This window comes from Oncorhynchus kisutch, linkage group LG3 (genome assembly GCF_002021735.2).
Source record: "Oncorhynchus kisutch isolate 150728-3 linkage group LG3, Okis_V2, whole genome shotgun sequence".
NCBI classification, from domain to species: Eukaryota; Metazoa; Chordata; class Actinopteri; order Salmoniformes; family Salmonidae; genus Oncorhynchus; species Oncorhynchus kisutch.
The window spans coordinates 39,898,780-39,926,671 of record NC_034176.2 but is presented as its reverse complement, the minus strand read 5'-3'; the positions used below and the strand labels follow the sequence as shown (position 1 = coordinate 39,926,671).

The 27,892-nt window shown below is 43.1% G+C and overlaps 1 protein-coding gene across 1 annotated transcript in view; it reads left to right on the top strand.

Annotated features, from left to right (window-relative positions):
• Positions 1-10,067, top strand: part of LOC109882706 (zinc finger SWIM domain-containing protein 6) — a 46,747-nt gene extending 36,680 nt beyond the window's left edge. The window contains exons 10-14 of the mRNA XM_020474798.2: positions 930-1,065; positions 5,834-5,991; positions 6,112-6,275; positions 6,353-6,434; positions 6,596-10,067. Of these exons, the coding sequence (XP_020330387.1) occupies positions 930-1,065; positions 5,834-5,991; positions 6,112-6,275; positions 6,353-6,434; positions 6,596-7,461 (1,406 nt within the window). The 3' untranslated portion in view covers positions 7,462-10,067. The remainder of the gene's footprint in view (positions 1-929; positions 1,066-5,833; positions 5,992-6,111; positions 6,276-6,352; positions 6,435-6,595) is intronic.
• Positions 10,068-27,892: the final 17,825 nt, after the last annotated feature.

Below are 27,892 nucleotides of genomic sequence, written 5' to 3'. Positions count from 1 at the left end.
CAAATAATCTTCCATACGGTTGTTATGAATGTGTGGAGTGTGTGTTTCCATGGCTGAGCTGTAGCTGTGTGAGGTAAAACGAGAGCGAGCTTTTGGTCTCTCCTTCCCGCTCTCCTTCTCTCTCTCCAAGCATTGAGGCTCTATACTGAAGCACATTTCACTCCTCCATCTCAATATTTATTATCTTATTATCTTTCATTCAGTGGGGTAAATATAACTAGAACCGCCTTAAGCCAGACCAAAATAAGCCTCACAGTAAAACTAGCGATGTGTCGGCAGCCACACACACAAACACACACACACACACTGTACTGACATCTTGTACTGGGACAGAATGTGACTGCTGTGGTTTGGTTATGGGAGTGGGAGAGATGGTAGACCCAGCCCTCAAACTTCCAGTCCCACCCTAACCCCTGCCTCTGCCCAGGATGACCACCCACCTCTGGGCTGGTTGGTAATTGAGTCCCAGGCTCTAAGGCCTAAGACTGCTGGAGACTGTAATGGGGCTCGTGGTCTGTGGTTGGGGGGGTGTAATGGGGCTTGTGGTCGGGGGGTGGGGAGGGGCCGTTCAGTCTAGAATAACCCAGTGGAGATGAGGGGAGGGAAGCATAGTCTGCACATCTGGCCATATGGCATTCACCACGTCATGGTGACCGCTTTGTGCTGCGTGGCCTTTTCTCCTCTGGACTGAGACTGGGAGGAGGAAACTATGATAGCCACTGTCTAGCCACGCAATAGTACATATACACACACACTTATAAGTATGCTGTACTCACACATTCTCCTTTTATACGGCACCACAGACCAAAATATAATTAAATGTATCTGATATTTCAATGTTCTTTTAATTAGTTCCAAACTGTTTTACCCCCTCTCTTCGCACTGGTCTGTGGGTTTAACATGTTCTTCCTCCCTCTGTGTGTCTCCAGGTGGGCCATACAGTGGCCTGGGAGAGATTGTCCACAGAGAGAGTGTTCCCATGCATACCTTCACCCGCTATCTCTTCACCTCTCTCCTACCTCATGACGCTGAACTGGCGTACAAGATTGCACTGAGAGCCATGCGGTGAGTCTCTCACCTTATCATTATTTGTGTTGCGTTTGTGTTTTGCGTGCGCGTGTGTTATGCAGATGGGGCGGCTCTGTTTTGATGTTCGCAGGGGGACCTGGATCAGTGAATATTAATGATGTTAATGAGAGTTTAATTAGTGTGTGTAATGAGCAGGCTCGCACACGCCTGGCCTACAGGGACAGGACAACTACGTGGCTAACGCTAACATCTCTCTACCATTTCACAATGCTAACAATGTGGTGATGCTAAATGACTGTGAACGAGTAGGAGCTACGTCGTGTACGGAAAGATGCAAGCCGGAGTGTAATGAAAATGCACCACAGCATTTCCACAGGGCTCCAGGCCTCCCCAGTCCACTTCTCTCCCCACCCAGCCCTGTGGAAGGGGGTGAGGTAGAATAATGTGGCCACTACTTCTAGCTGCTCCGGGGTCCTGGTTGTCTGTCTGCTCAGCACGTAATGAATGTGTGCAATGTACCGTGGTGCCGGCGTAATATGATAGCAGTGTATGCTTTCCCACCCTCATGGGAAAGGTGCTGCTGGTTAAATATAGTGCTAGGTAAAAGGACAGGCTTTTAATGGCCCATTACAACACTATCATAGACTCAAGACAGCCTCTCCTTATTCACACCTCTGCTTAACGCTAAGGAGGAATTGATCTTCAGCTCAAGGATTGTACAAAAGGCACACCCAGCTGATTTCACTAGTGCAGGGCGGATGGAATATTATCTAGAAAGACATGATAATACCCTCGGTATTGTTAATGCTTCCGGAGTTTAAGATTGAAGACGCATGTCCATCAAAATCTTCTAATGTCTCTACCGTGGAGCCCCGACTCGTCTTCGCGGGGCCCTCGGGAGCGTTTTGTATGAAGAAGAGATCTTGAGTCGAAGTCTTCCAGTGGAAGCCGGGATGTGATCGGTTGGGGAAGTGAATAGACGTTTGTGAAGTGTTTACTTTGTCTGAGGGTGAAGACCAGGAGGTAGAGAGTTCAGTAGTCTCACTGATGTTCACCAGAAACCAGGACCAGACTGTGAAGGAACTGGATAGTTGCTCTCTTTCACATCCATCTATGGGTCGTTCCACCAATTTATAGGTGCCTTTTTTGAGTAGTGTGAGTAAGTAGGGTAACTTGTTTAGCAAATGTTAACATTCTGTCATAAAGAACACCCATTCAACTTAATAAAAAACACGTTTTCCCATTTCAAGAGGTTAAATAAAAACAAATGACAATAGGAAGTGCCTGCAACTTATCCGGAACGTAGCAGCCCGCCCGGTTTTCAACCTTCCCGAGTTCTGTCATTTCTCTTAACCAATACTTGCACTTGACCCCACCACCACAAAACACTAGAAAAGTGTCATAAATAGTAGAACCAGCTCACCTACTTTTTAAACTATTATTTGACTATTTAGATACTCAATATTTCTTTTTTTATATATATTTCAAAAGTTATGGTTTCACCATAATTAAAATGAGAATCCAGTTCACGTAACAGGGTCATTTTAAAAGCTGCAGCTACTCTTCCTGGGGTCCATGGAATCACATTAAATAAATAATAATCTTCAGAAATGACATTGTCAAAGCAACAAAAGTAACTAGGACTTTACAATGATGGTGAAAACTTGGATCAATGTTGGAGTAAAGTGGGTTAAACTTCCTAGAGGTCACAGAGGACGCACAGAGGGACATGTCAAAATGCAGTTTGGCAGTTTAGCAAGTCTTTATTCATTATAAAAATGAAAAATAAAGATTTGAAATTTTTCATGTGGTCCATATTAAAGGACACTTCATGTAATATAACAGGCGTTTAAAATGCAACATTCGTGCACAATTTCAGAGCCCCTAACCCTGAGGTCCCTGGCACCCTCGCTCTTGAACACCCCTGGTGTGAAAAGTATTAAAAGCATCCCGTTCTGCCTTTTTACACGGCACTATAGTGCCACAGGACCAATCGGACACCGTAGCTGTCCTCATCAGTGGCTTGGGACTGAAGGGTTTGTTACGGCTTACTGTTAAATGGATACACGTGTCATTGTAAAAATGGGACTTTTACACTGCTGTTTTGAGTATTGGCTGTAAACACGGCATTGAGTGTTTTACAGTGTCATTGATATGGTAAGATCATAATGTTTATGGTTGATGTATAGCCTAGCTTGTGCAGCGCACATATATACAGTGGGGTAAAAAAGTATTTAGTCAGCCACCAATTGTGCAAGTTCTCCCACTTAAAAAGATGAGAGAGGCCTGTAATTTTCATCATGGGTACACTTCAACTATGACAGACAAAATGAGAAAAAAAATCCAGAAAATCACATTGTAGGATTTTTTATGAATTTATTTGCAAATTATGGTGGAAAATAAGTATTTGGTCAATAACAAAAGTTTATCTCAATACTGTTGTCAATGACAGAGGTCAAATGTTTTCTGTAAGTCTTCACAAGGTTTTCACACACTGTTGCTGGTATTTTGGCCCATTCCTCCATGCAAATCTCCTCTAGAGCAGTGATGTTTTGGGGCTGTTGCTGGGCAACACGGACTTTCAACTCCCTCCAAAGATTTTCTATGGGGTTGAGATGTGGAGACTGGCTAGGCCACTCCAGGACCTTGAAATGCTTCTTACGAAGCCACTCCTTCGTTGCCCGGGCAGTGTGTTTGGGATCATTGTCATGCTGAAAGACCCAGCCACGTTTCATCTTCAATGGGGCGGCAGGGTAGCCTGGTGGTTAGAGCGTTGGACTAGTAACCGGAAGGTTGCAAGTTCAAACCCCTGAGCTGACAAGGTACAAATCTGTCGTTCTGCCCCTGAACAGGCAGTTAACCCACTGTTCCTAGGCCATCATTGAAAATAAGAATTTGTTCTTAACTGATCTTGTCTAGTTAAATAAAGATAATAAAATTTTAAAAAATTAAATGCCCTTGCTGATGGTAGGCTTTGTTACTTTGGTCCCAGCTCTCTGCAGGTCATTCACTAGGTCCCCCCGTGTGGTTCTGGGATTTTTGCTCACCGTTCTTGTGATCATTTTGACCCCACTGGGTGAGATCTTGCATGGAGCCCCAGATCGAGGGAGATTATCAGTGGACATTGTATGTCTTCCATTTCCTAATAATTGCTCCCACAGTTGATTTCTTCAAACCAAGCTGCTTACCTATTGCAGATTCAGTCTTCCCAGCCTGGTACAGGTCTACAATTTTGTTTCTGGTGTCCTTTGACAGCTCTTTGGTCTTGGCCATTGTGGAGTTTGGAGTGTGGCTGTTTGAGGTTGTGGACAGGTGTCTTTTATACTGATAACAAGTTCAAACATGTGCCATTAATACAGGTAACGAGTGGAGGACAGAGGAGCCTCTTAAAGAAGAAGTTACAGGTCTGTGAGAGCCAGAAATCTTGCTTGTTTGTAGGTGACCAAATACTTATTTTCCACCATCATTTGCAAATAAATTCATAAAAAATCCTCAATGTGATTTTATGGATTTTTTTTTTCTCATTTTGTCTGTCATAGTTGAAGTGTACCTATGATGAAAATTACAGGCCTCTCTCATCTTTTTAAGTGGGAGAACTTGCACAATTTGTGGCTGACTAAATACTTTTTTGCCCCACTGTATATATATATACCTGTAGTAGGCAGTTTGAGTAGGAGAGAAAGAGAACGAGCAGGAGAATACTAGCCCTAGCAATGGTTTTGTTTTTGAGGTGGAATAGAAGATGCAGCGTTAGAATAAAATGTACGATTTTCACTAAAACATGGAGTATTTTCCAAGCTTTGGCTTATAGAAGCTCCGCAACCAACCCCGACCAGTGGTTTTCGGGTAAGTCACACAAAGACAGGAATGTTGACGAAGGCCCCATATTTAGGGAATACTTTTTTGTTGTTGTTGCTTTCGTTCCACCCCATGAATGGTCCAGAAGCCCCCCCCCGGTGTGGTGGAGCTTTTAGCAGCTCTTTAGATGTGTTTGGAATGAACCCCTTGTTGCTATGGCATCAGCACGTCTTCCGTTTCACACCGAGTCTGTGTTCACACTCACACGGCTCTCACCTTGCTTTTTTCCCACCTTTTATCTAGCAAGACTGTTGGCCAGACCGGCCCCTATTACCTTGTCTAGGCCCGACAGGCTTCAGATCAAGATGTTTAAATACAGATTTTGTTGGTGCTCACGTGGCAATGGTATCTCTGGCCCTTTTCTCTGAAGTGCGTGCGTGTGTGAGTGGCCGTGCACCCGCGTGCGTGTGTACATGCGCTGATGTGTGTAAGGATGTGTTTGATGTGTGTCCAGCCGTAGAGGCCTGGAAGGTGAATCCCCTAATTTCCCCACGGACTCAATTAGCTTTGTGATTGGTTGATCTGCCCAGGTTCTCTTCTCTTTCAAAGGCAGCGAGACCTTTGAAACTGGGCTGGAAGAATAGGGTTGAATTAGAGATGAGCTGCCCACAGTAGCAGACATGAAGACTACCGTGTGTTTCTGTGTGCTGTCATTCTGTCCTATAGGGCCTGTTTATACATTTAGCAGGTGTTCCAAGCCCATGTTTTCATTAACAGCAAGAAAATAGTCATTATGCTGCAGTTGATTCAGTTCTGTAATTAAGGACTAGGTTGGAAGTACATTTCAGTAATAAGCCAACAACCATAATGCACTCCAGAACACTGTCAAAACCTTGCTGGAGGTGCGTCGCTGATTGCACTTTGTGCACGCGGCTGTGTGTGTTCGTGTGCGTCTGCGGGTGATCCTAATCTGTGTGGGATCCTATGGTTTTTCTGTGCTCCTCAGGTTGCCTGTGTTGGAGTCCACAGCCTCGTCAGGTGACCTGTCGCGACCCCATCACATGGTGTCTGTGGTCCCCAACCGCTACCCTCGCTGGTTCACACTCTCCCACATAGAGTCCCAGCAGTGTGAACTGGCTTCCACCATGCTGACCGCAGCCAAAGGTAAACACACACACACGTATGTAAACACACTTACGTAACCACACACACGTGCGTAAACACACACACACATTTGGGTTCCTTTGTCATTGTACTGTATGTGTGTTGTCCCTGTTGTCCCAGGTGATAGTTGTAAGCTGGAGACGGTGCTAGAGTCCATCCAGAAGAACATCCACTCTTCGTCTCACATCTTTAAACTGGCCCAGGATGCCTTCAAGATCGCAACATTGATGGACAGCCTGCCAGACATTACACTGCTCAAAGTTTCACTGGAGCTTGGGCTACAGGTACACAAACACAGGCATACAGTTACACACACACACACACACCTCTTTGCCATCCCTAACCGTCTCTCGTTCATCAGGTGATGAGGATAACCCTGTCTACGCTGAACTGGAGGAGGAGGGAAATGGTACGGTGGTTAGTTACCTGTGCAACAGAAGTAGGTACGTGTACAACGTTTTCCCTTTTGACTTTCTATAATATAGTACATATTTAGTTAGTGGACAGGATGAGGCTTGAAAATGGATTGTCTTGTTATTCAAATTACTCTGCTAATCCCCTGACTTCTCCCTCTTTTGTTTCTGTGTGTGTGTGTGTCTCCCAGGTGTGTATGCGTTGGACAGCATCATGCAGAGTTGGTTCACCCTCTTCACCCCGACTGAGGCCACCAGCATCGTGGCCACCACCGTCATGTCCAACACCACCATTGTCCGCCTGCGCCTGGACTGTCACCAGCAGGAGAACCTGGCCTCCTCCGCCCGGACCCTGGCCCTGCAGTGTGCCATGAAGGATCCCCAGAACTGTGCCCTCTCCGCTCTCACCCTCTGCGAGAAGGACCACATCGCCTTCGAGACGGCCTACCAGATCGTCCTGGACGCGGCCGTCGCGGGGATGAGCTACACGCAGCTGTTTACGATAGCTAGGTACATGGAGCACAGAGGGTACCCTATGAGGGCGTACAAGCTAGCCACGTTAGCCATGGCTCATCTTAACCTCAGCTACAACCAGGATACCCACCCGGCTATCAACGACGTGCTGTGGGCCTGCGCTCTGAGTCACTCGCTGGGCAAGAACGAGCTAGCTGCCGTCATCCCCCTGGTGGTGAAGAGCGTGAAGTGCGCCACGGTGCTTTCCGACATTTTGCGGCGGTGCACCTTGACCACGCCGGGGATGGTGTCGGCGCTGCACAGCCGCAGGAACTCTGGGAAGCTGATGTCGCTGGACAAGGCTCCGCTCAGGCAGCTGCTGGACGCCACAATCGGGGCCTATATCAACACCACGCACTCTCGCCTCACGCACATCAGCCCGCGGCACTACAGCGAGTTCATCGAGTTCCTGGGGAAGTCCCGGGAGACGTTCCTCATGGCCCACGACGGACACATCCAGTTCACCCAGTTCATAGACAACCTCAAACAGATCTATAAGGGCAAGAAGAAACTCATGATGCTGGTGAGGGAGCGGTTTGGCTGACCAGGGTCGGTCCCTAGTACTTTTCTATTAACTCGAGTCTGCCTTTTTGAACTTCTTTTGGGCTTGAACATGGACAAGTAAAGCGGGAGACGAAGCGAAGGAAGGAGAGAAAAAATACTCAACAGAGCCACACGGTATTATCGTGATTTGCTGTTATTGTTATGAACGTTGTTACTGTCATTGCTATGTGTACAGACGTGTTCTATTTTCAGAAGAAGAAATGTGTCAGGTTGTGAATGTTGTGAGTGTTTCTCTGTGTGTGCGAGAGGAAAAACAGGATAACGAAAATGGCTTTTTCTGTTCGTTTATTTTTTATTATTAGCATTTTTTTTATTGTGTTTTTCATTTTGGTTTTATACTGAGTATATGTGGTCAAGTGGCTAAAGGCCCTTGTGCAAAAGCGCTTGTGTAAAAACGCATTGGCAGCCTCAAAGAGACACTATGGCTTTAAAACCACACAGCACCTCTTGGCTATTGGCTACCGAACGTAGGATGCACTGCACAGCTTGGCTCCTTGAGAAAACCACCATTAGCATTTCTGTTGACTCGGCACTTGCGTTTTCTCTCGGTCATTAGGCATGCGAGAGGTTGTAGAATAATGCTCTTAACAGACTCGTTGTTTCAGATGTGGTAATAATGAATATCTGTTAGATTGAGGATGGCAGTACAGGACTACGGTAATGCCACATGCACCGTGAGATGAGGATATATAGTATTATCAAAGTGATTTACTAACATTTGCTGTATTATGGCAGATATATCTCAAAATGTACTTAGAACCATCAAACTTGTAATTGTGGCTTTGTTTTTTTGGGTTGAAGTCTTAAGAGAAACTGTTGCTGGAGACATTGTCTCACACCTTCTTCCTTTTAACCCAGTCTTTGCTAAATATACTGTATTGGTGTTTCAGAAAGTGAAGAAATCCATTAGAGATCAGGTGGATCAGAATACTAGCCTGGTTACCTGACTGTTTCTGTACTCGGAAGACTAGCCTGGTTACCTGAATTTTCTGTATTCAATGCTACAGTACATCGCTGCCGTGGCAAGACAACCAGACACAGGTTAGCTAAAAAAGAAAGACTGGCTCCGACTAGAGACCCAGGCTTCTGGAAGATGTGTCGGACTGGGTAACTAACTACAGATCATGGTTATAGTTGTGTGTAGCTCCAGAACGGGCCAGGGTCAATGCTTTCTGTGCATGTGGAACCATAGAATAATTAGAATACCATTTAGAATTCGGGTTCTAATAGGCCTCTTCTATGTGTAGAACCTTCAGCAACTGTCAACAGACGTTCTCAGGGATTTCTCTAAAACGAAAAGGAAAAAGGAAGAGCGAACGAGTACAGGAAAACAAAAACGTGACACGACACGAGCGAGCATTTATTGTACTGTGTGTGTGTATATATACAATAGTATAAGTCTGAATATGGAGGATTCAAAAGTATATGTTAACTAAATTATACAGAGTATTCTATGTAATGTGAAATACTTGAAGCCGCTGTAGCTCGCTCTTTTTCTGTTCGTCTTTCTGTACTTTTATTTACCACAGAACATGTCAGAAAGACTGAATTGGCTAATGGAGGGTTGCTGTAGGCTCACAAGAGTAGTGTCAGTACTAAAACATTGGTTGAGATTATTGTGCCGGTATCGACGGTTCGATTGGTATCTATTCAATTTATTAGAGTACCGTGAAACTATGTTATTGTTTCACAATTAACAAATGTATGAATTTGACTGATGTGCAATATTCCAATGACACTGTACATGGCATATGGCAACCCGAGCATAGATTTTTCATAACATTGATCAGCTGTTGAGAAATGACTTTAGAGTTCTAACTTTGGCTAACCAGTAGTGTGACATCTCTGGTCAATCAATGACACTGATTGATCCATTAAAACCAGAAGGACTGTGACCCTCGAGGACAGGGATTGTGCTCCACGGCAATGTACTACAGTTCTCCTCCTGTCTGCTTGCATGTGAACACGGCACAGACCAAGTGCGTTTCTCTCTCTCTCTCTCTCTCTCTCTCTCTCTGTATAAGGTCGGCAATTGTACTCATAACTTGCCTTGTTTCTTTGTATTTTTTTATTTTTTATTTTTTTTAAGCGCTTTCTCTTGTTCTTTTGAAAGAAGAAACAGACTTTTCTCTTGCCTTGTCTTAACACTTTTTAAAGTAACCAAACAGGAGTTCTAACAACCAAACAAATGTGTTCCAAGAAGTGAAAGCCAAGCCGCCTTGGTCCCAGCTTTAGTGTCCTTAATTAGTAACTGAACGGGCTCTGTAAACTCTGTGCTTTTAACAAGGCATTTCCTCGTGTGTTTGGTGGAAAAACGTCGTCCTGTGTCTCATCCTCTAATGAAAGGATTTTATCTTTCTTTCTAGCAGTTTTATTCTTTTTGTTCTGTTCGTGTAGGAAATAGTCTTCTGTTTTTCCATTTTATTTATTACAATGATCCATGTATACATGCTTATGAAATTAAGATTTGATACACCAATATCAATTTATTTATGTAACTAAAATCACTGTTTTATAATCTTGTTAATTAATGAGTCAATTGATTTTGTGTTTTGTTTTAATTAAAGTTTTTTTTTTTTTAAGGTACATTTTGGCCTCCTTGGTTTTGTGAATGGTTACAGTACATCTCTTTCTGAGACCCAAGACTGTTCGACAAGATGTGTTGGTCGACATAGAAACAGACCAGCGAGTTGAGCTCAATCAGGAGAGTTTGGATCAGCAGCAACATCAACCACACCAGAAGAAGAACAACAAATATGCAGAGTTAAACTATCATCTCTGGGTGAATTAATACAGCAGTATTAATTCACATCCATAGTTTGTGAATCAAGATTTAGGGGAGCCTAGGCCAATCCCACAAACCTTTACAGTGTGTTCAGAGAGTATTCATACCCTTTGACATTTTGTTGTGTTACCGCCTGAATTCAAAATTGATTAAATATATTATTTTTCTCACCCATCTACACACAATGCCCCATAATAACAAACTGAATCAATACATATTAGAATCACCTTTTGGCAGCGATTACAGCTGTGAGTCATTCTGGGTAAGTTTCTAAGATCTTTCCACAACATTTGCCCATTTTACTTTTTACTTTTTTTCAACCTCTGTCAACAATGTCATTGCTAGACAGCCATTTTCAAGTCTTGCCACAGTTTTTCAAGCTGATTTAAGTCAAAACTGTAACTAGGCCATTCAAGAACATTCAATGTCATCTTGGTAAGCAACTCCAGTGTATAATTCGCCTTGTGTTTTAGGTTGTCTGGCTGAATGGTGAATTTTTTTCATCCAGTGTCTGTTGGAAAGCTGACTGAACCAGGTTTTCCTCTAAGATTTTGCTTGTGCTTTGCTCTATTCTGTTTCTTTTTATCCTTAACTCCCTAGTCCTTGCTGATGACAAGCATACCCATAACATGATGCAGCCACCACCATGCTTGAAAATATGAAGAGTGGTACTGTTGTTGGATTTGCTCCAAACATAACACATTGTTCAGGACCTGTTTGCCTTATTGCAAACAGGATGCATGTTTTGGAATACTTCCTTCTTTTCACTCTGTCATTTAGGTTAGTATTGTGGAGTAACTACAATGTTGTCGATCCATCCTTAGGAGAAAACTATCACAGCAATTAAACTCTGTGACTGTTTCAAAGTCATCAGTGGCCTCATGGTTAGCGGTTTCCTTCCTCTCTGGCAACTGAGTTAGGAAGGACGCCTGTATCTTTGTAGTGACTGTATGTATTGATATACCATCCAAAGTATAATTAATAACTTCACCATGCTCGAAGGGATATGCAATGTCTGCTTTTTTTATTGGTACCCATCTTACCAATAGGTGCTCTTCTTTGCGAGGCATTGGAAAACCTCCCTCGTCTTTGTGATTGAATCTGTTTGAAATGCACTGCTCGACTGAGGGACCTTACAGAGAGGAGGCAGTCATTCAAAAATCATGTTAACCACTATTATTGAGTCCATGCAATTTATTGGGACTTGTTAATTAATTAAGCACATTTTTAATCCCAAATGTATTTAAGGTCGCCATAACAAAGGGGTTAAATACTTACTGACTCAAGACATTTTCAGCTTTAAATTTTTTATTCATTTGTATAAAAAAAAACTTTGACATTATGTGGTATTGTGTGTAGACCGGTGACACATTAACCAAATTGATACCTTTTTTAAATTCAGGCTGTAACACAACAAAATGTGGAAAAAGTCAAAGAGTGTGAATAGTTTCTGAATCCACTGTATGTAACAAACATGTATGTTACATTCCCCACAGGTTTGAGAGAACATGGTTTATCAGTTATCGTGTGTGTGTGTGTGTGTGTGTGTGTGAGACGTTAGGGGAGGGAGTGGGAACAGGTGGTACCTCAAGACTACAGGCAGTCCTGACAGCCGTAGGGTCCCTAGACTCCCATCCCTCATTAAATATTGACACAGAAACACTGGAACTGTCTGTGTGTGAACAGTAATGAAGCACAGACACACAGAGGTGGGCACAGCAACGCAGCAGCACAAGCTGTGTGTACGTGTTGGTACAGTAATAAGGTACGTTTGTCCACAGAGATATACACACAGATACTTCACAATTAATCACAATTACAACAGTCAGAGGAAAGTTAGAGCTGTCCATTTGTTGTGATGTGATGGATACCTTCTTGTGACAAACAGTTGGTGCTTGTGAGTCTGTAATCCTGTTGACAATGTTGCCACACCATCTCAATTCCCCAAAGTGTTGAGAGAACAAGGTGTGTGTGTGTGTGTGTGTGGTAGGGAATGGCCATAGCATAGAAAACCGGTGCAGTGCTGGTGTTAATGACGTCCCTTGGGTCCCTACTGTACAGCAGCTTGTACAGACCTGTCTCACTGTATACCGCTAATGAAATCATGATCACACACGGTCCCCTTGTGCCAAAAGTCCTTTTCCTCCCCATCAACATCAATCTCTCACACATACACACACACGCATCTTCCTATATGTCTCTAACACACATACACACAAACTCTCTAAAACATCTGTCAAATCACTTTCAAATATCACCCTAATACTTGATGTCTATACAGCAAATTGGCCAGTGTTACCTAGTGTTGATTTTTGAGTGTAGCATTTCTAGTGTTGATTCAAGTGTTAAATTAAAACTCATTGGTGCAAAAGAACCCCAGTGTTGGTGTTAATAACCAGTTAAACCAAAACCATGCAGATCATATTTCCCAGCATGCTCTATTGCAGGTAGCTTTTTAGAATTGTTTGTTTTCAATATCTATGTTTTTGCGTGTACATTGATTCATTAACGTTATGCTACTCAAAAATAAATAGGATACATTTTTCTAAACTAATCCAATCTGTTACTTGGATTTATTGCACCCATTACTGAAATGGTTGTTCCAGTTTAGATGGTTTAGGCAGTTTCATATCTTAGTCTTCCCAATTTGACATTCATTATGAATGCAAATGTTGGATTTCCCCACTATGGCTAGATTACAATAGGAATTACACATCACTTTGCAAGCCATCATAATGTGATTTGCAGGCCTGAAAACCACGAGTTTCAGGCCACTGTATTATGGTAAAACTAGGCCCTCAAAATAAGCTCTAATTTAAAGCCCCTCGAGTCAATGTCCATGTCCCACAGATCTGTAATTTCCATCATAAAGAAATTCCCATAAAAATCCTGTCAGTTCAGGGCTGAAAAGTAATGAATGCAACAAACATGTCTCTGTCACTAACAAATACAGTCATGGGTGGTAACTACAATTCACTCGACGGGCAAGGCACTCTGGGAAATATGCAAATAAGGCTTTACACTAAACGGTGTGTTGATTTAACACTGAAAATGTATAGCCACTGGACCAGTGTTAAATGTAACACAGTCAGTGTTGAATTAATACTGGAGAATTTGCTGTGTAGTTGAGAGAACCATTAGTACTATATTGTAAACATTTTGCAGATACGTACAGTACCTAATGCATGTTTAATTGCATCTTATCACAAGTGTCAGTGGAAAATCAGTGATACTACGGAAAGAGGTTGTATATGTAGTATGGAGAGTCTTGATGCATGTCTTTTGTTTCTCATTTCTCAAATTTCTCATAAGAAACTAGCTCCCTGGTACACAAAAAATACCCGAGCTCTGAAGCAAGCTTCCAGAAAATTGGAACGGAAATGGCGCCACACCAAACTGGAAGTCTTCCGACTAGCTTGGAAGGACGGTACCGCGCAGTACCGTAGAGCCCTTACTGCTGCTCGATCATCCTATTTTTCTAACTTAATTGAGGAAAATAATAACAATCCGAAATTCCTTTTTGATACTGTCGCAAAGCTAACTAAAAAGCAGCATTCCCCAAGAGAGGATGACTTTCACTTTAGCAGTGATAAATTCATGAACTTCTTTGAGGAAAAGATTATGATTATTAGAAAGCAAATTACGGACTCCTCTTTAAACCTGCGTATTCCTCCAAACCTCAGTTGTCCTGAGTCTGCACAACTCTGCCAGGACCTAGGATCAAGAGAGACGCTCAAGTGTTTTAGTACTATATCTCTTGACACAATGATGAAAATAATCATGGCCTCTAAACCTTCAAGCTGCATACTGGACCCTATTCCAACTAAACTACTGAAAGAGCTGCTTCCTGTGCTTGGCCCTCCTATGTTGAACATAATAAACGGCTCTCTATCCACTGGATGTGTACCAAACTCACTAAAAGTGGCAGTAATAAAGCCTCTCTTGAAAAAGCCAAACCTTGACCCAGAAAATATAAAAAACTATCGGCCTATATCGAATCTTCCATTCCTCTCAAAACTTTTGGAAAAGGCTGTTGCGCAGCAACTCACTGCCTTCCTGAAGACAAACAATGTATACGAAATGCTTCAGTCTGGTTTTAGACCCCATCATAGCACTGAGACGGCAGTGATACCATCGATCACCACATTCTTTTGGAGAGATTGGAAACCCAAATTGGTCTACACGGACATGTTCTGGCCTGGTTTAGATCTTATCTGTCGGAAAGATATCAGTTTGTTTCTGTGAATGGTTTGTCCTCTGACAAATCAACTGTAAATTTCGGTGTTCCTCAAGGTTCCGTTTTAGGACCACTATTGTTTTCACTATATATTTTACCTCTTGGGGATGTTTTTCGAAAACATAATGTAAACTTTCACTGCTATGCGGATGACACACAGCTGTACATTTCAATGAAACATGGTGAAGCCCCAAAATTGCCCTCGCTAGAAGCATGTGTTTCAGACATAAGGAAGTGGATGGCTGCAAACGTTCTACTATTAAACTCGGACAAAACAGAGATGCTTGTTCTAGGTCCCAAGAAACAAAGAGATCTTCTGTTGAATCTGACAATTAATCTTAATGGTTGTACAGTCGTCTCAAATAAAACTGTGAAGGACCTCGGCGTTACTCTGGACCCTGATCTCTCTTTTGAAGAACATATCAAGACCATTTCGAGGACAGCTTTTTTCCATCTACGTAACATTGCAAAAATCTGAAACTTTCTGTCCAAAAATGATGCAGAAAAATTAATCCATGCTTTTGTCACTTCTAGGTTAGACTACTGCAATGCTCTATTTTCCGGCTACCCGGATAAAGCACTAAATAAACTTCAGTTAGTGCTAAATACGGCTGCTAGAATCCTGACTAGAACCAAAAAATTTGGGCTGATTTCAAGGTTTTACTGCTAACCTACAAAGCATTACATGGGCTTGCTCCTACCTATCGCTCTGATTTGGTCCTGCCGTACATACCTACACGTACGCTACGGTCACAAGACGCAGGCCTCCTAATTGTCCCTAGAATTTCTAAGCAAACAGCTGGAGGCAGGGCTTTCTCCTATAGAGCTCCATTTTTATGGAACGGTCTGCCTACCCATGTCAGAGACGCAAACTCGGTCTCAACCTTTAAGTCTTTACTGAAGACTCATCTCTTCAGTGGGTCATATGATTGAGTGTAGTCTGGCCCAGGAGTGGGAAGGTGAACGGAAAGGCTCTGGAGCAACGAACCGCCCTTGCTGTCTCTGCCTGGCCTGTTCCACTCTTTCCACTGGGATTCTCTGCCTCTAACCCTATTACAGGGGCTGAGTCACTGGCTTGCTGGGGCTCTCTCATGCCGTCCCTGGAGGGGGTGCGTCACCTGAGTGGGTTGATTCACTGTTGTGGTCATCCTGTCTGGGTTGGTGGGGTTATATCCTTCCTGTTTGGCCCTGTCCGAGGGTGTCCTCGGATGGGGCCACAGTGTCTCCTGACCCCTCCTGTCTCAGCCTCCAGTATTTATGCTGCAGTAGTTTATGTGTCGGGGGGCTGGGGTCAGTTTGTTATATCTGGAGTACTTCTCCTGTCCTATTCGGTGTCCTGTGTGAATCTAAGTGTGCGTTCTCTAATTCTCTCCTTCTCTCTTTCTTTCTCTCTCTCGGAGGACCTGAGCCCTAGGACCATGCCCCAGGACTACCTGACATGATGACTCCTTGCTGTCCCCAGTCCACCTGGCCATGCTGCTGTTCCAGTTTCAACTGACCTGAGCCCTAGGACCATGCCCCAGGACTACCTGACATGATGACTCCTTGCTGTCCCCAGTCCACCTGGCCATGCTGCTGCTCCAGTTTCAACTTCCACCTGACTGTGCTGCTGCTCCAGTTTCAACTGTTCTGCCTTATTATTATTCGACCATGCTGGTCATTTATGAACATTTGAACATCTTGGCCATGTTCTGTTATAATCTCCACCCGGCACAGCCAGAAGAGGACTGGCCACCCCACATAGCCTGGTTCCTCTCTAGGTTTCTTCCTAGGTATTGGCCTTTCTAGGGAGTTTTTCCTAGCCACCGTGCTTCTACACCTGCATTGCTTGCTGTTTGGGGTTTTAGGCTGGGTTTCTGTACAGCACTTTGAGATATCAGCTGATGTACGAAGGGCTATATAAATAAATTTGATTTGATTTTGTCAGTGTATCCTCCCTGGAAACGAGTGGCACCTTGCAATCAATGGACTCCGAAAGAATTGCCAGCGTTTGCAAGGTGACCCTTTTTTTTTTTTTACATGGTCCTTCGAGACCAGATTTGAACCAACAACCTACCGAAGGATACCGTACAACACCCTCTGAAAAGATAGTGTGCATGCTCACTAAACCACCATCAAAAGGTTTTGGATAGTGTTTTGGTCATCAGTGGGACCTCCTCCTGTTCTCTGGCTGTTTTAATTTGATTCCCCTGAAAAAAGGTCCAGACCTTTTATGGCACAAGAGAGTTTTTCTAGCCTTTGTGCCATAAACCACCGTACCAGAGGAGAGATCATAGGCCTACTCGTGATACGCTAGCTCCCAGTGCTCCCAGTGGTTTGGTCACCCGTGGGACTGTACTTCTTTCTCTTCTGAGAGAGCTGTTACAGTTTGATCTTCTTCTCTCCCCTCCACCAGCCCCGGGGCGTCTGATTAAATGCTAATTAAAGCCGTTAGCCATGCTATCGCTGGCGCTAACTCCTCTCTCTGTCACCGAGATTAATGCCCCTCGTTTATCATTCCACCTCACCGGCCCGGGATACCTGCCCACAGAACCTGATCAAGACATCCGTTCCCCACTCCCCTCCCGCTACCTGCCTCATGGAGATCGAGGAGGTTTTTAACATTTTAATTTGAAAATTGCCCTCAATTACATCGACAGTGAGCGACCACTTGCTGGAGCGCTCTCTCTGGTTGAGTGGGAAGGGGACGGCGAAGCGGGTCAGTGAGCGCGATGAGCGATACGGGGACATTAATAAAAAGAGAGAAGTTCATTTCAAGCCGAGGGGACTTCAGTGCGGGAGCAGCTCTCATTATTTAACTCCAGTTTTATTTAAAGGACTTTATTTAAGGGTACCAAGTTAATATGTCCTCCAGGACAGAGAGTTAAAGCGCCTGACACAGTGAGAAAGTTAGGGGCCATAAGTTATACCCTGTGGAAACACCGAAGACTTGTCTTTTTATTCCTTTTGACAAGTAGACCTTTTCAAGCATAAAAACCAGGATAACTTTTAGAGGCATATAAACTTGATAGAACCGTGTTAGACGGTACATTGACTTTTATACTTTCACAATCATTGGCTCACAAAGGTAGAATATGTTCCAATAGAACTCATCAGAAGGGGTAGATGTTATGCATGGTAACAGGGCAGCCAAGTGCGGCTTAAACAGTCCCAGGGTGAGAACCTTGTCCTTCAGAGTCCTGGTGAATCTCCATTTTGTGTTTCTCATGTTCGTTCTGAAATGGCAGAGGGGACGAGACTTTGAACCGAATACCATGCGGTGATTGACAGGGATTGGCTGGAGCCGTGCTTGCTCCAACGACCCTGCGCTGAAAGCTGTGAGCAATCATTCGCCTTTTCAATCTCTACGTAAAACTATTAAAGAATACAATTAAAAAATAAGCTCAGAGTTCATGAACAGAACAATCAACTGCTAATATAATATGTATAATCAGGATAAGTGCCGTGAAGGTCATCAGTTCCAATGCAAGTAGCCATTCTTTCTACTTGCTCTTCATATCCGTGCTCCAGTATAGTACAGCTTTAAAAAATCCTATGCCATAGTGCACACCAGGAGTCAACTGTGGCAGTAAGACACTCCCATCTCTCTGCTCCACAAATGGCCTACCCTTCTGGCTCAGAAATGAGCTGGGCCCAAGAGTGTTGCTATGAAATGGTTTCCAAGGACAATTAACAAATATAAGGACATTTTATGTGGCAGTGACCAGTTGGCAAAAACACTTTCTCACTTCATCTCACACTGTCAGTGCCAGGACATTGCCGGATCTGCGTCCAAGCCTCCTAAATCTCTCTCCCGGTGTTTAGAATCCTGTTATATGAACAGGGAGAAATGAAGGAAAAACCCACTGCGCTGCCCAGTCATCCTCTTAATGCCTTTTAATATAACTCTCCTATTGTTCACTGTAATGCTTTCTACATTTTATTGTCTCACAGTAAAGGACCCCAATAAAGAATATTTCTGATTATTCAATAGAAGCTACGGTATGGGAGTCGGTCAAAGGCATGATCAATAGCATGACAATGGTTAATGTACTGAGCTGGAGATATACCCCACATGAAAAAATACGATAGTATACTATGGTATAATACTTTGCTGTAGTATTCAATTTAGTGTATACTGTAGTATTTACAGTTAACCATAGTATAAATACTGTAGTTAAATAAAACTGTACTATACTGTATACTATAGCAATGAATGTATTGTTTTTCTGGATTGTAGTATACTGTAGTGTTTTTGTCAGATGATGTACTATTTCCTGTAGTGTTTTTGTGGACTGTAATATACTGTAGTATTTACTATAGATGTTTTCGTTTTATCTTTGACATAGAAGTGGAGGCTTTCTCCTTCAGGAAACCTACCAGAGAAATAGTCAAATAGAAATGTTTCACAACTTGTAGGACTGGGGTCTGAATGGAGAGTTCAGAGCTTCTGCTCTTTTCTATAACCTGTAGGGAAAACAATATATGGTCTATACATGGCATGTACTGTAGTTTTCTCACTTACAAGTGGCACAAATTGCGATACGGGGGAGGGGAATGGACAGGGTATATGCAAATTAAATACTGTAGTTTTTTTTACTATAGTTAGTGTAGTGTTTTTGCAGATAATACTTTAGTATTTACTCGTGAAAAGCGTCGTGTTTTTGCAGACTAGAGTTTTTGCTGACTTTACTGTGGTATTTACTACAGTTTTTTTGTGTGGATAATACTATAGTATTTTACAGTACTACAACATTCTATAGTAAGTACTACACATGATTGTGTGTAGTGTCGTATTCAACAGTATACTACAGTTTACTATATAATTCTAGTAAGTACTGTGGTATTCTATAGCAAATAAGAAACTGAGATTAGCTCTACTTCTCTCCTCTGCAGCAGGCATCATGTGCCCAATGAGCAGAGACAAAGGAAGGAAAGAGAGAGAGAGGGTGAGAAATAAACAAGGGCATTCATGTTCAGTCAGTGAGACTCACCAACAACGCATGGAGAGCAGACCTGAAGGCAACCGAACATCTAACCATGATCATTTACATTATCTCCCAGTGCTATATCACCTGGGGACAGAACATTTTTCAATTTCTGGGTGAAGCCCACACTACCTGTGTGAGGTGGTAGTGACACTACCACTACCAGTACCAGTACAACATAACTGTTGCCGGTAGCTGGCTCTTTTGAGGGTGCTGGCCTAGGCTGCTAAGTAAAAAATGAAGTTGTGAAAAGTATTAGCTATGTAAATAAAATAGGATTTGTTGATTGAATACTGGTTGTTTTTGTATGAAATGCACGAGTCGGTTGCTGTTCTATAGACATGACACATAGTGTGAAAAGGTTCTACATTCGTTACTATCGTACCAGCCGAGTTTGATTATCCTATCCTGTGTTCTCGACCTCTGCAGTCACCAGTCTCCTTTTGCTCTGCTGTGAAGAGATAGGGAGTCAAAGGGATGCACATTTCATCACTACCCCATTCCCCTCCCCCGCATGCAAATGCAGATGGCCCCAGGCTAGTCCCATGCTTCTCTATATGCAGAACCAGTGACAGGCGTTACACACCCTTCTCCCGACTGTTACAAACGGTTCCCCTTAACAACCTGCCACTGTGTCCCTCTCTGGAAGTCCATCACTCAGTATGGATGGCTGTGATTGGACCAGGCACTCCGATGAAGGCTTTAATGATGAAACATGTTGTTTTGTAATGGTGGCTGAATATCTCTGTCATTCAATTAACAGACATTTATTGGACTGCGAGGTAACAATAGTATAATTTGTCATTATACCTTAAAATTCACTGTATCACAATTCCAGTGGGTCAGAAGTTTACATAAACTAAGTTGACTGTGCCTTTTAAACCACTTGGAGAATTCCAGAAAATGGTTTCATGGCTTTAGAAGCTTCTGATCGGCTAATTGACATTATTTGAGTCAATTGGAGGTGTACCTGTGGAGGTATTTCAAGGTCTACCTTCAAACTCAGTGCCTCTTTGCTTGACATCATGGGAAAATCTAAAGAAATCAGCCAAGACCCCAGAAAAACAATTGTAGACCTCCACAAGTCTGGTTCATCCTTGAGAGCAATTTCCAAAAGCTTGAAGGTACCATGTTCATCTGTACAAACAATGGTACGCAAGTATAAACACCATGAGACCACGGAGCCGTCATACCGCTCAGGAAGGAGACTCATTCTGTTTCCTAGAGATGAACGTACTTTGGTGCGAAAAGTGTAAATCAATCCCAGAACAACAGCAAAGGACCTTGTGAAGATGTTGGTGGAAACAGGTACAAAAGTATCTATATCCACCGTAAAACGAGTCCTATATTGACATAACCTGAAAGGTCACTCAGCAAGGAAGAAGCCACTGCTCCAAAACCGCCATAAAAAAGACAGTCTATGGTTTGCAACTGCACATGGGGAGAAAGATCATACTTTTTGGACAAATTTCCTCTGGTCTGATGAAACAAAAATAGAACTGTTTGGCCATAATGACCATTGTTATGTTCGGAGGAAAAAGGGGGAGGCTTGCAGGCCAAAGAACACCATCCCAACCTTGAAGCATTTGCAGCTTTGCTGCAGGAGGGACTGGTGCTCTTCACAAAATAGATGGCATCATGAGGGAGGAAAATTATGTGGATATATTGAAGCAACATCTCATGCTTCAACATGCTTGGTCGCAAATGGGTGTTCCAAATGGACAACGAACCCAAGTATACTTCCAAAGTTGTGGCAAAATGGCTGAAGGACAACAAAGTCAAGGTATTGGAGTGGCCATCACAAAGCCCTGACCTCAATGCTATAGAAAATGTGTGGGCAGAACTGAAAAAGCGTGTGTGAGCAAGGAGGCCTACACACCTGACTCAGTTACACCAGCTCTGTCAGGAGGAATGGGCCAAAATTCACCCAACTTATTGTGGGAAGCTTGTGGAAGGCTACCCGGAACATTTGACCCAAGTTAAACAATTTAAAGGCAATGATACCAAATGCTAATTGAGTGTATGTAAACTTCTGACCCACTGGGAATGTGATGAAAGAAATAAAAGCTGAAATAAATTATTCTCTCTACTATTATTCTGACATTTCACATTCTTAAAATAAAGTGGTGATCCTAACTGACCTAAAACAGGGAATTTCTACTTGGATTAAATGTCAGGATTTGTGAAAAACTGGCTAAGGTGTATGTAAACTTCCGACTTCAACTGTATGTACTCCTCCTTTTTCTCTACCTCAATTTCCTCTTTTCTACTCCTTTCATTTTCACTGAGAGACGTGACAGTGTTAATGAGTTTTGTGCAAGTATGTGTGTGTGTGTGTGTGCTGCCAGTTCCACATTTTTACTTTAAATTGTCGCTGAACCGGGTGATAATCCATGTCTTCTACAGGGAGGGAAAACAATAACAAAAGGATATAGGTACTAATGAAATCCTAGGGGGAGAGAGATGGAAAGGAAGAAAAAAAGAGGAGAGCGAGAGAAGGAAGATAGAGGTGGAGGGAGAGAAAGAAGGTGGATGAAGTGGGGGATTGAATAAAGGGAAAGAAAAGGAAAGAGAGAACTACAGAGAAAGAGAAAATAAAGTGGGACACTGAATAGACGAGAGAGAGAGAGGGAGAGTAAACAGAGCAAGGCTGCTGAGAGTTCAATATCAGTTGAGACAGCGTCACTCTCTCCAGTGTCTGTGCATCCACTTGCTCTCTGACACATTAGTCTTGACTTGAATAGGACTCAGGCCCAGAGCCATTCTCCATCAGGCCCCCACTCTCCACTGGGATTGGATTAGGGCAGCCCATTATACTGTTGCCATGGTGACCTGGACACCTCCGCTGATGAAGTGAGAGTTTGAGAGCAATAGCCAGACTGAGATGCAGAGGTGTGTGTTTGTTCATTTATTTCAATTATTCAAACTTAAAGAGATACTTTGGGATTTTGTCAATGAGGCCCTTTATCAACCTCCCAAGTCAGATGAACTTGTGGATACCATTTTAAGTCTGCGTGCAGTTTGAAAGAAGTTAGAGGTAGTTTCGAGAGCCAATGCTAATTAGCGTTAGCACAAATCAAAATCAAATAAACTCAAACGTTTTGTCACATGCGCCAAATACAACAAGTGTAGACTTTACCTTAAAATGCTTACTTACAAGCCCTTAACCAACAGTGCATTTCAAATGACTGGAAGTCTAGTTACCCATAGACTTCCAGTCATTGTGCTAGCACTAGTTAGCAACTTCCTTCAAACCGCACGCAGAGACATAAAAATGGTATCCACGAGTTCATCTGACTCTGAGGAAGTAGATAAATGGTCTCATCCTGAGGTATCCCTTTAAACATTTGAATTGATGGTATTACATTTCATATGATTTTGCTTTCATTCCCCTCAATAACCTTTCTTTGATTATTGAAATGTCAGTGCTGGCTGCCCTGCATGTTTTAAATACACCTAACAGGCATAATTCACATACAGAAATAACATTTATTTCAATAAAAGACTGAGCAAACTTTTATTAAAATTAAATTGCAAAACAAAAAGAAATACACAGGAGGTCTATTCAGGAATCAAATGACAGAGATCATTATAAAGCTCAAGCTTGTTCAGATTTAACCAATTTCAACTAATGTTTATATAACTTGATCTGGTTTACCTGCATGTTGATGTATATGGGTTCTATTGTGCCCGCTTCAGATGCAAAATCCAAAGGAAACGTAGTAAAACCATTAACAGCAGAACCATCCCACTGGGCACAGACGTCAGTACAACGTCTAGTTTTGATTTACATTTGGTTGAGTTGTCAACAAACGTGAATTTAAAAAAATACTTTAAAAAATCACCATGTCACCATCCACCTTTAGGTTAAATGTTGGGTAAAAAATACACAATTCCCTAACATTCGAATCCAACTAGTTTTCCACGTTGATTCAACGTCATCACATAGAATTTCTATTGTTGAAATGATGTGGAAACAACGTTGAATTAACACGTTTTTGTCCAGTGGAATGTTATTCAATTATGCCCAGTCCTTGGGAATTCAGCCCGTCAAGGGCTTGACGATTCGTTGCCTAGTTGAATCTGGTTTGTTATAGCTGGGCTAGAACAAAAGCCTGCACAGCCCAGTCTCCATGACCAGGATTAAAGTGGGGTGGCTGGTTGCACAAGACTAGAGTATGTCACAAACACTGTCTTAATGGATGGCCGGAAAAGAGATGCCATCCAACGCACCATCTGGCTAATGCCCTGTCCTCCGGTTATGAATGACACTAAATTGTGCCCAGGAGAGAACAGCCACATGTTCCTGATGAAGGCTGCTAGGGTATTAGGGATCCCCAGATCCCCGCCAAGCGGGCCGTTTGTCATACGACGGCGTGACACACAACAGGATGTGGCTAATGAATAAAAAGATACGGTTTTAATGGATGGTATTTATCCAGCACCTTTCTTTTAGCTTTGACATATAGTACATGGCCATAAGTAGGTGGACACCCCTTCAAATGAGTGGATTTGTCTATTTCAGCCACACCCGTTGCTGACAGCTGTATAAAATCGAGCACACAGCCATGCAAATCTCCATAAACAAACATTTCCAACAAGTCAATTAATCAAATTTCTACCCTGCTAGAGCTGCTCTGGTTAACTGTAAGTGCTGTTATTGTGAAGTGGAAACTTCTAGGAGCAACAACGGCTCAGCCATGAAGTGGTAGGCCACACAAGCTCACAGAATGGGACCGCCGAGTGCTGAAGCGCAGAGCGCGTAAAAATCGTCTGTCCTTGGTTGAAACACTGCCTCTAGAAGCAACTTCAGCACAAGAACTGTTCTTCAGGAGCTTCATGATATAGGTTTCCATGGCCGAGCAGTCGCACACAAGCCTAAGATCACCATGTGCTTTGCCAAGCGTCAGTTGGAGTGGTTTAAAGCTCGCCGCCATCGGACTCTAGAGCATTGGAAAGGCGTTCTCTGAAGTGATGAATCACACTTCACCATCTGGCAGTCCGACGGACAAATCTGGATTTGGAGGATTCCAGGAGAACGCTACCTGCCCCAATGCATAGTGCCCACTGTAAAGATTGGTTGAGGAGGAATAATGGTCTGGGACTGTTTGTCATGGTTAGGGCTAGGCCCCTTATTTCTAGTAAAGGGAAATCTTAACGCTACAGCATTCAATGACATTCTAGACAATTCTGTGCTTCCAACTTTGTGGCAACAGTTTGGGGAAGGCCCTTTTCTGTTTCAGCATGGCAATGCCCCCGTGCACAAAACATGGTCCATACAAAAATGAGGTCCATACAGAAATGGTTTGTCCAGATCAGTGTGGAAGAACGTGACTGGCCTGCACAGAGCAATGACCTCAACCCCATCGAACACCTTTGGGATGAATTGGAACGCTGACTGCGAGCCAGGCCTAATCGCCCAACATCAGTGCCCAACCTCACTAATGCTCTTGTCGCTGAATGGAGGCAAGTCCCCACACAATTTTCCAACATCTAGTGGAAAGCCTTCCCAGAAGAGTGGAGGCTGTTATAGCAGCAAACGGTGGACCGACTCCATATTAATGACCATGATTTTGGAATGAGATGTTTGAATAGCAGGTGTCCACATACTTTAGGTCATGTAGTGTAGCTTTTTATCAGTGGTATCCACCATTGATGTGGTAGAGAATGCATCTTGGTCTGTTGAAGTTCCACATAGCAGTTTACATTGCAAGAGGAGTAACTCACCTTTCCTCACAGACCCCTGATGTGTAGCACCCACCTTGAGGATGCACGGCAGCCATTTTGTGCCAGAGTGTTCCCCACATCGTGTGTGAATGTGCCATCGTCTGTCCATTTCTCCATACATCCCAGTATTACTAAATAAAAGACTGGGATGGGCCAACTCCGTGAGGGACTGAGGGTTAGAGAAGCCCAATAGGGAGAGATGTGGAGAGGAGAACTCGTCTGTTTTTGAATTCACCACAGTGTGCCGTGGCCAGGCAGATGGGGGAGGTGGAGGTAGAAATAAAACATGCATGAGTCGCCTGCAGCCCAGGAAAATAATTACTGTCATTTAGCAGACATGTAGAGGGAGCAGCGCAGCCCAGCCTGCCCCCACCTCCCTCCCTGCTACAGCCAGACCCTGCCTGCATACCGATGAACAGAGAGGGAGGGGGAGAAGAAAGAAAGAGAGGGGGGAAGAGAGAGGGGGGGGGGGGGGGGAGAGAATGGTCACTCGAGGAGAACCATGAAGTTACAAATGTGTGTGTGTGTGTGTGTGTGTGTGTATCTTACCCTGTAGAGGACTATACATTCCAGGAGGGCTAGGGAGTTGAAAGTGTACCGTTTTTTCCCCCTGCTGGAAATACTAATAATACCAAACTAAATGCAGGAGATAATTTAATTTAATCCTACCTCTTGGTCTAAGATTTACCTCTAATTCGATGACTGTATGCACACATCACATGAGAAAAGATGCACATTTGCAGCTCTATTCTCCTCAGTTCATAGTGCCGTAGCATGCAATATCTGGTCCACTGGCTTAATGAAGAGAAGCTATTTATTTCCCTTACTGGAAGATCAGAGAGAGTTTTGACCTGTCTCTGTCTCTCTCTCTCTCTCTGTGTTTATCTCTATTGCTGCTGCTCTCCCCCTCTCTCTTTTCCTTCATTCTCTCTCTCTCTCTCTCTCTCTCTCTCTCTCTCTCTAAGCAGCCTGAACTCAAGCAACTATAGATTTATACTACATGGAGTGCTGCCAGCGTAGGCCAAATGCATGAGGTGCTCCCCTGGTGACTCCCTATCATTCTTTATGGCTGATCCACTGGTCCTGCGTTCATTAACGTGAGTTATACTGTGTGATTATTACCTTCCCCAACCTCAGCCATCCTTTCAGCCCCAGAGGAATGCAATGCTGCAACTCTATACCACTCCTCACGTACTGTACTGTACACTGCAACATCTGCCTCCAACATGTTCTGAATCAAGGTCTGCATCTATGGGCCCAGGTCAAAAGTAGTGCACTATAGAGGGAACATGGTGCCATTTGGGAAGCAATGGAGAAGCAATCCAGGTACACTCTTAGAAAAAAAGGTGCTATCTAGAACCTAAAATGGTTCTTCGGCTGTCCTCATATGACAACCCTTTTGAAGAACCGTTTTGGGTTTCATGCAGAACCCTTTCCACAGAGGGTTCTATTTTACATGGAATCCAAAATAGTTTTTACCTGGAACCAAAAAGGTCTCTCCTATGGGGACAGTTGAAGAACCCTTTTTTTTTCGAAGAGTGTGTGAGCATTCCTTGTAGTGGTCCGTTACAAAGTCATGAATAATAATTAGCATTTTCTTTCTTCATGTAAATACATTAAGATATAAAGGGGTAACATATACAGTGTACAATTTTTTTTCTCAGTTTTAGCAAAAATCCTGTGACATAAAACGGCACCTTTCTTTCATTATATTTATGCTGCTGTTTGTTGTTATATCATATACTAAGGGCTCTATTCAATCCGATCCGATTTAACTGGCATCCGCATAGCAGTTGTTTTGGCGGTGTCGGAGGTGGAACTGCGTTAGAGCTGTCAAATCCAAAAGCTGCTCCTGGCGTTATACCTAAAGTGGGCATTGGCATAGGCTGCACAGAGTCACATGAAAAACAAAAAATGTAGTCGATGTCCATGCCTCTGTAGAAATCTACTTAGCGTAATACAAAAATTCCCATAAAAATGTGTCTGTTTAAGCTAGAGATATGTTTTTTGTTGTTGCATGGGCTGCGTCTCAATCCGCCGTGTTTGTCAGACCAGGAGATGAAAACCTCTGTAGCGTCCAAGTGGGTTTGGCCTACAAACTTTGACCCCTCTATTGTATGATGAGACACTCACAGACACGATCGTGTTCTCCGTTTTGCTGCATGTCCTCCACAAGCGTCATAGGACTCATCTGACGGAAGTACTGCCGATCTGTAAACTTCTGTCTGTAGCGACTGAACAGTTTGGAAAGGTGAGACTCTCATGGACAAGTACATGTCGGTGTTCTCCGTTTTGCTCTAGGACGCTCACGAGCCTCACAAGACAAGTCTGAAAGTATCCTGGTACCAGTTTACAAAATGAATGGAAGTACAGTATACTATGCATTCGGAAAGTATTCAGACTCCTTGACTTTACGTTTCGTTACAGCCTTATTCTAAAATGGAATAAATACATGTTTTCCCTCATCAATCTACACAAAATACACCATAATTTTTTTAGAAATGTTTGCAAATGTATTAAAAATTTAAAAAACAGAAATAAATCAAATGTTATTTGTCACATGCGCCGTATACAACAGGTGTAGACAGTGAAATGCTTACTTACAAGCCCTTAACCAACAATGCAGTTCTAAGAAAGGTGTTCCGTTTGTCCAGGTGGGAAAGGGCAGTGTGGAGTGCAATAGAGATTGCATCAT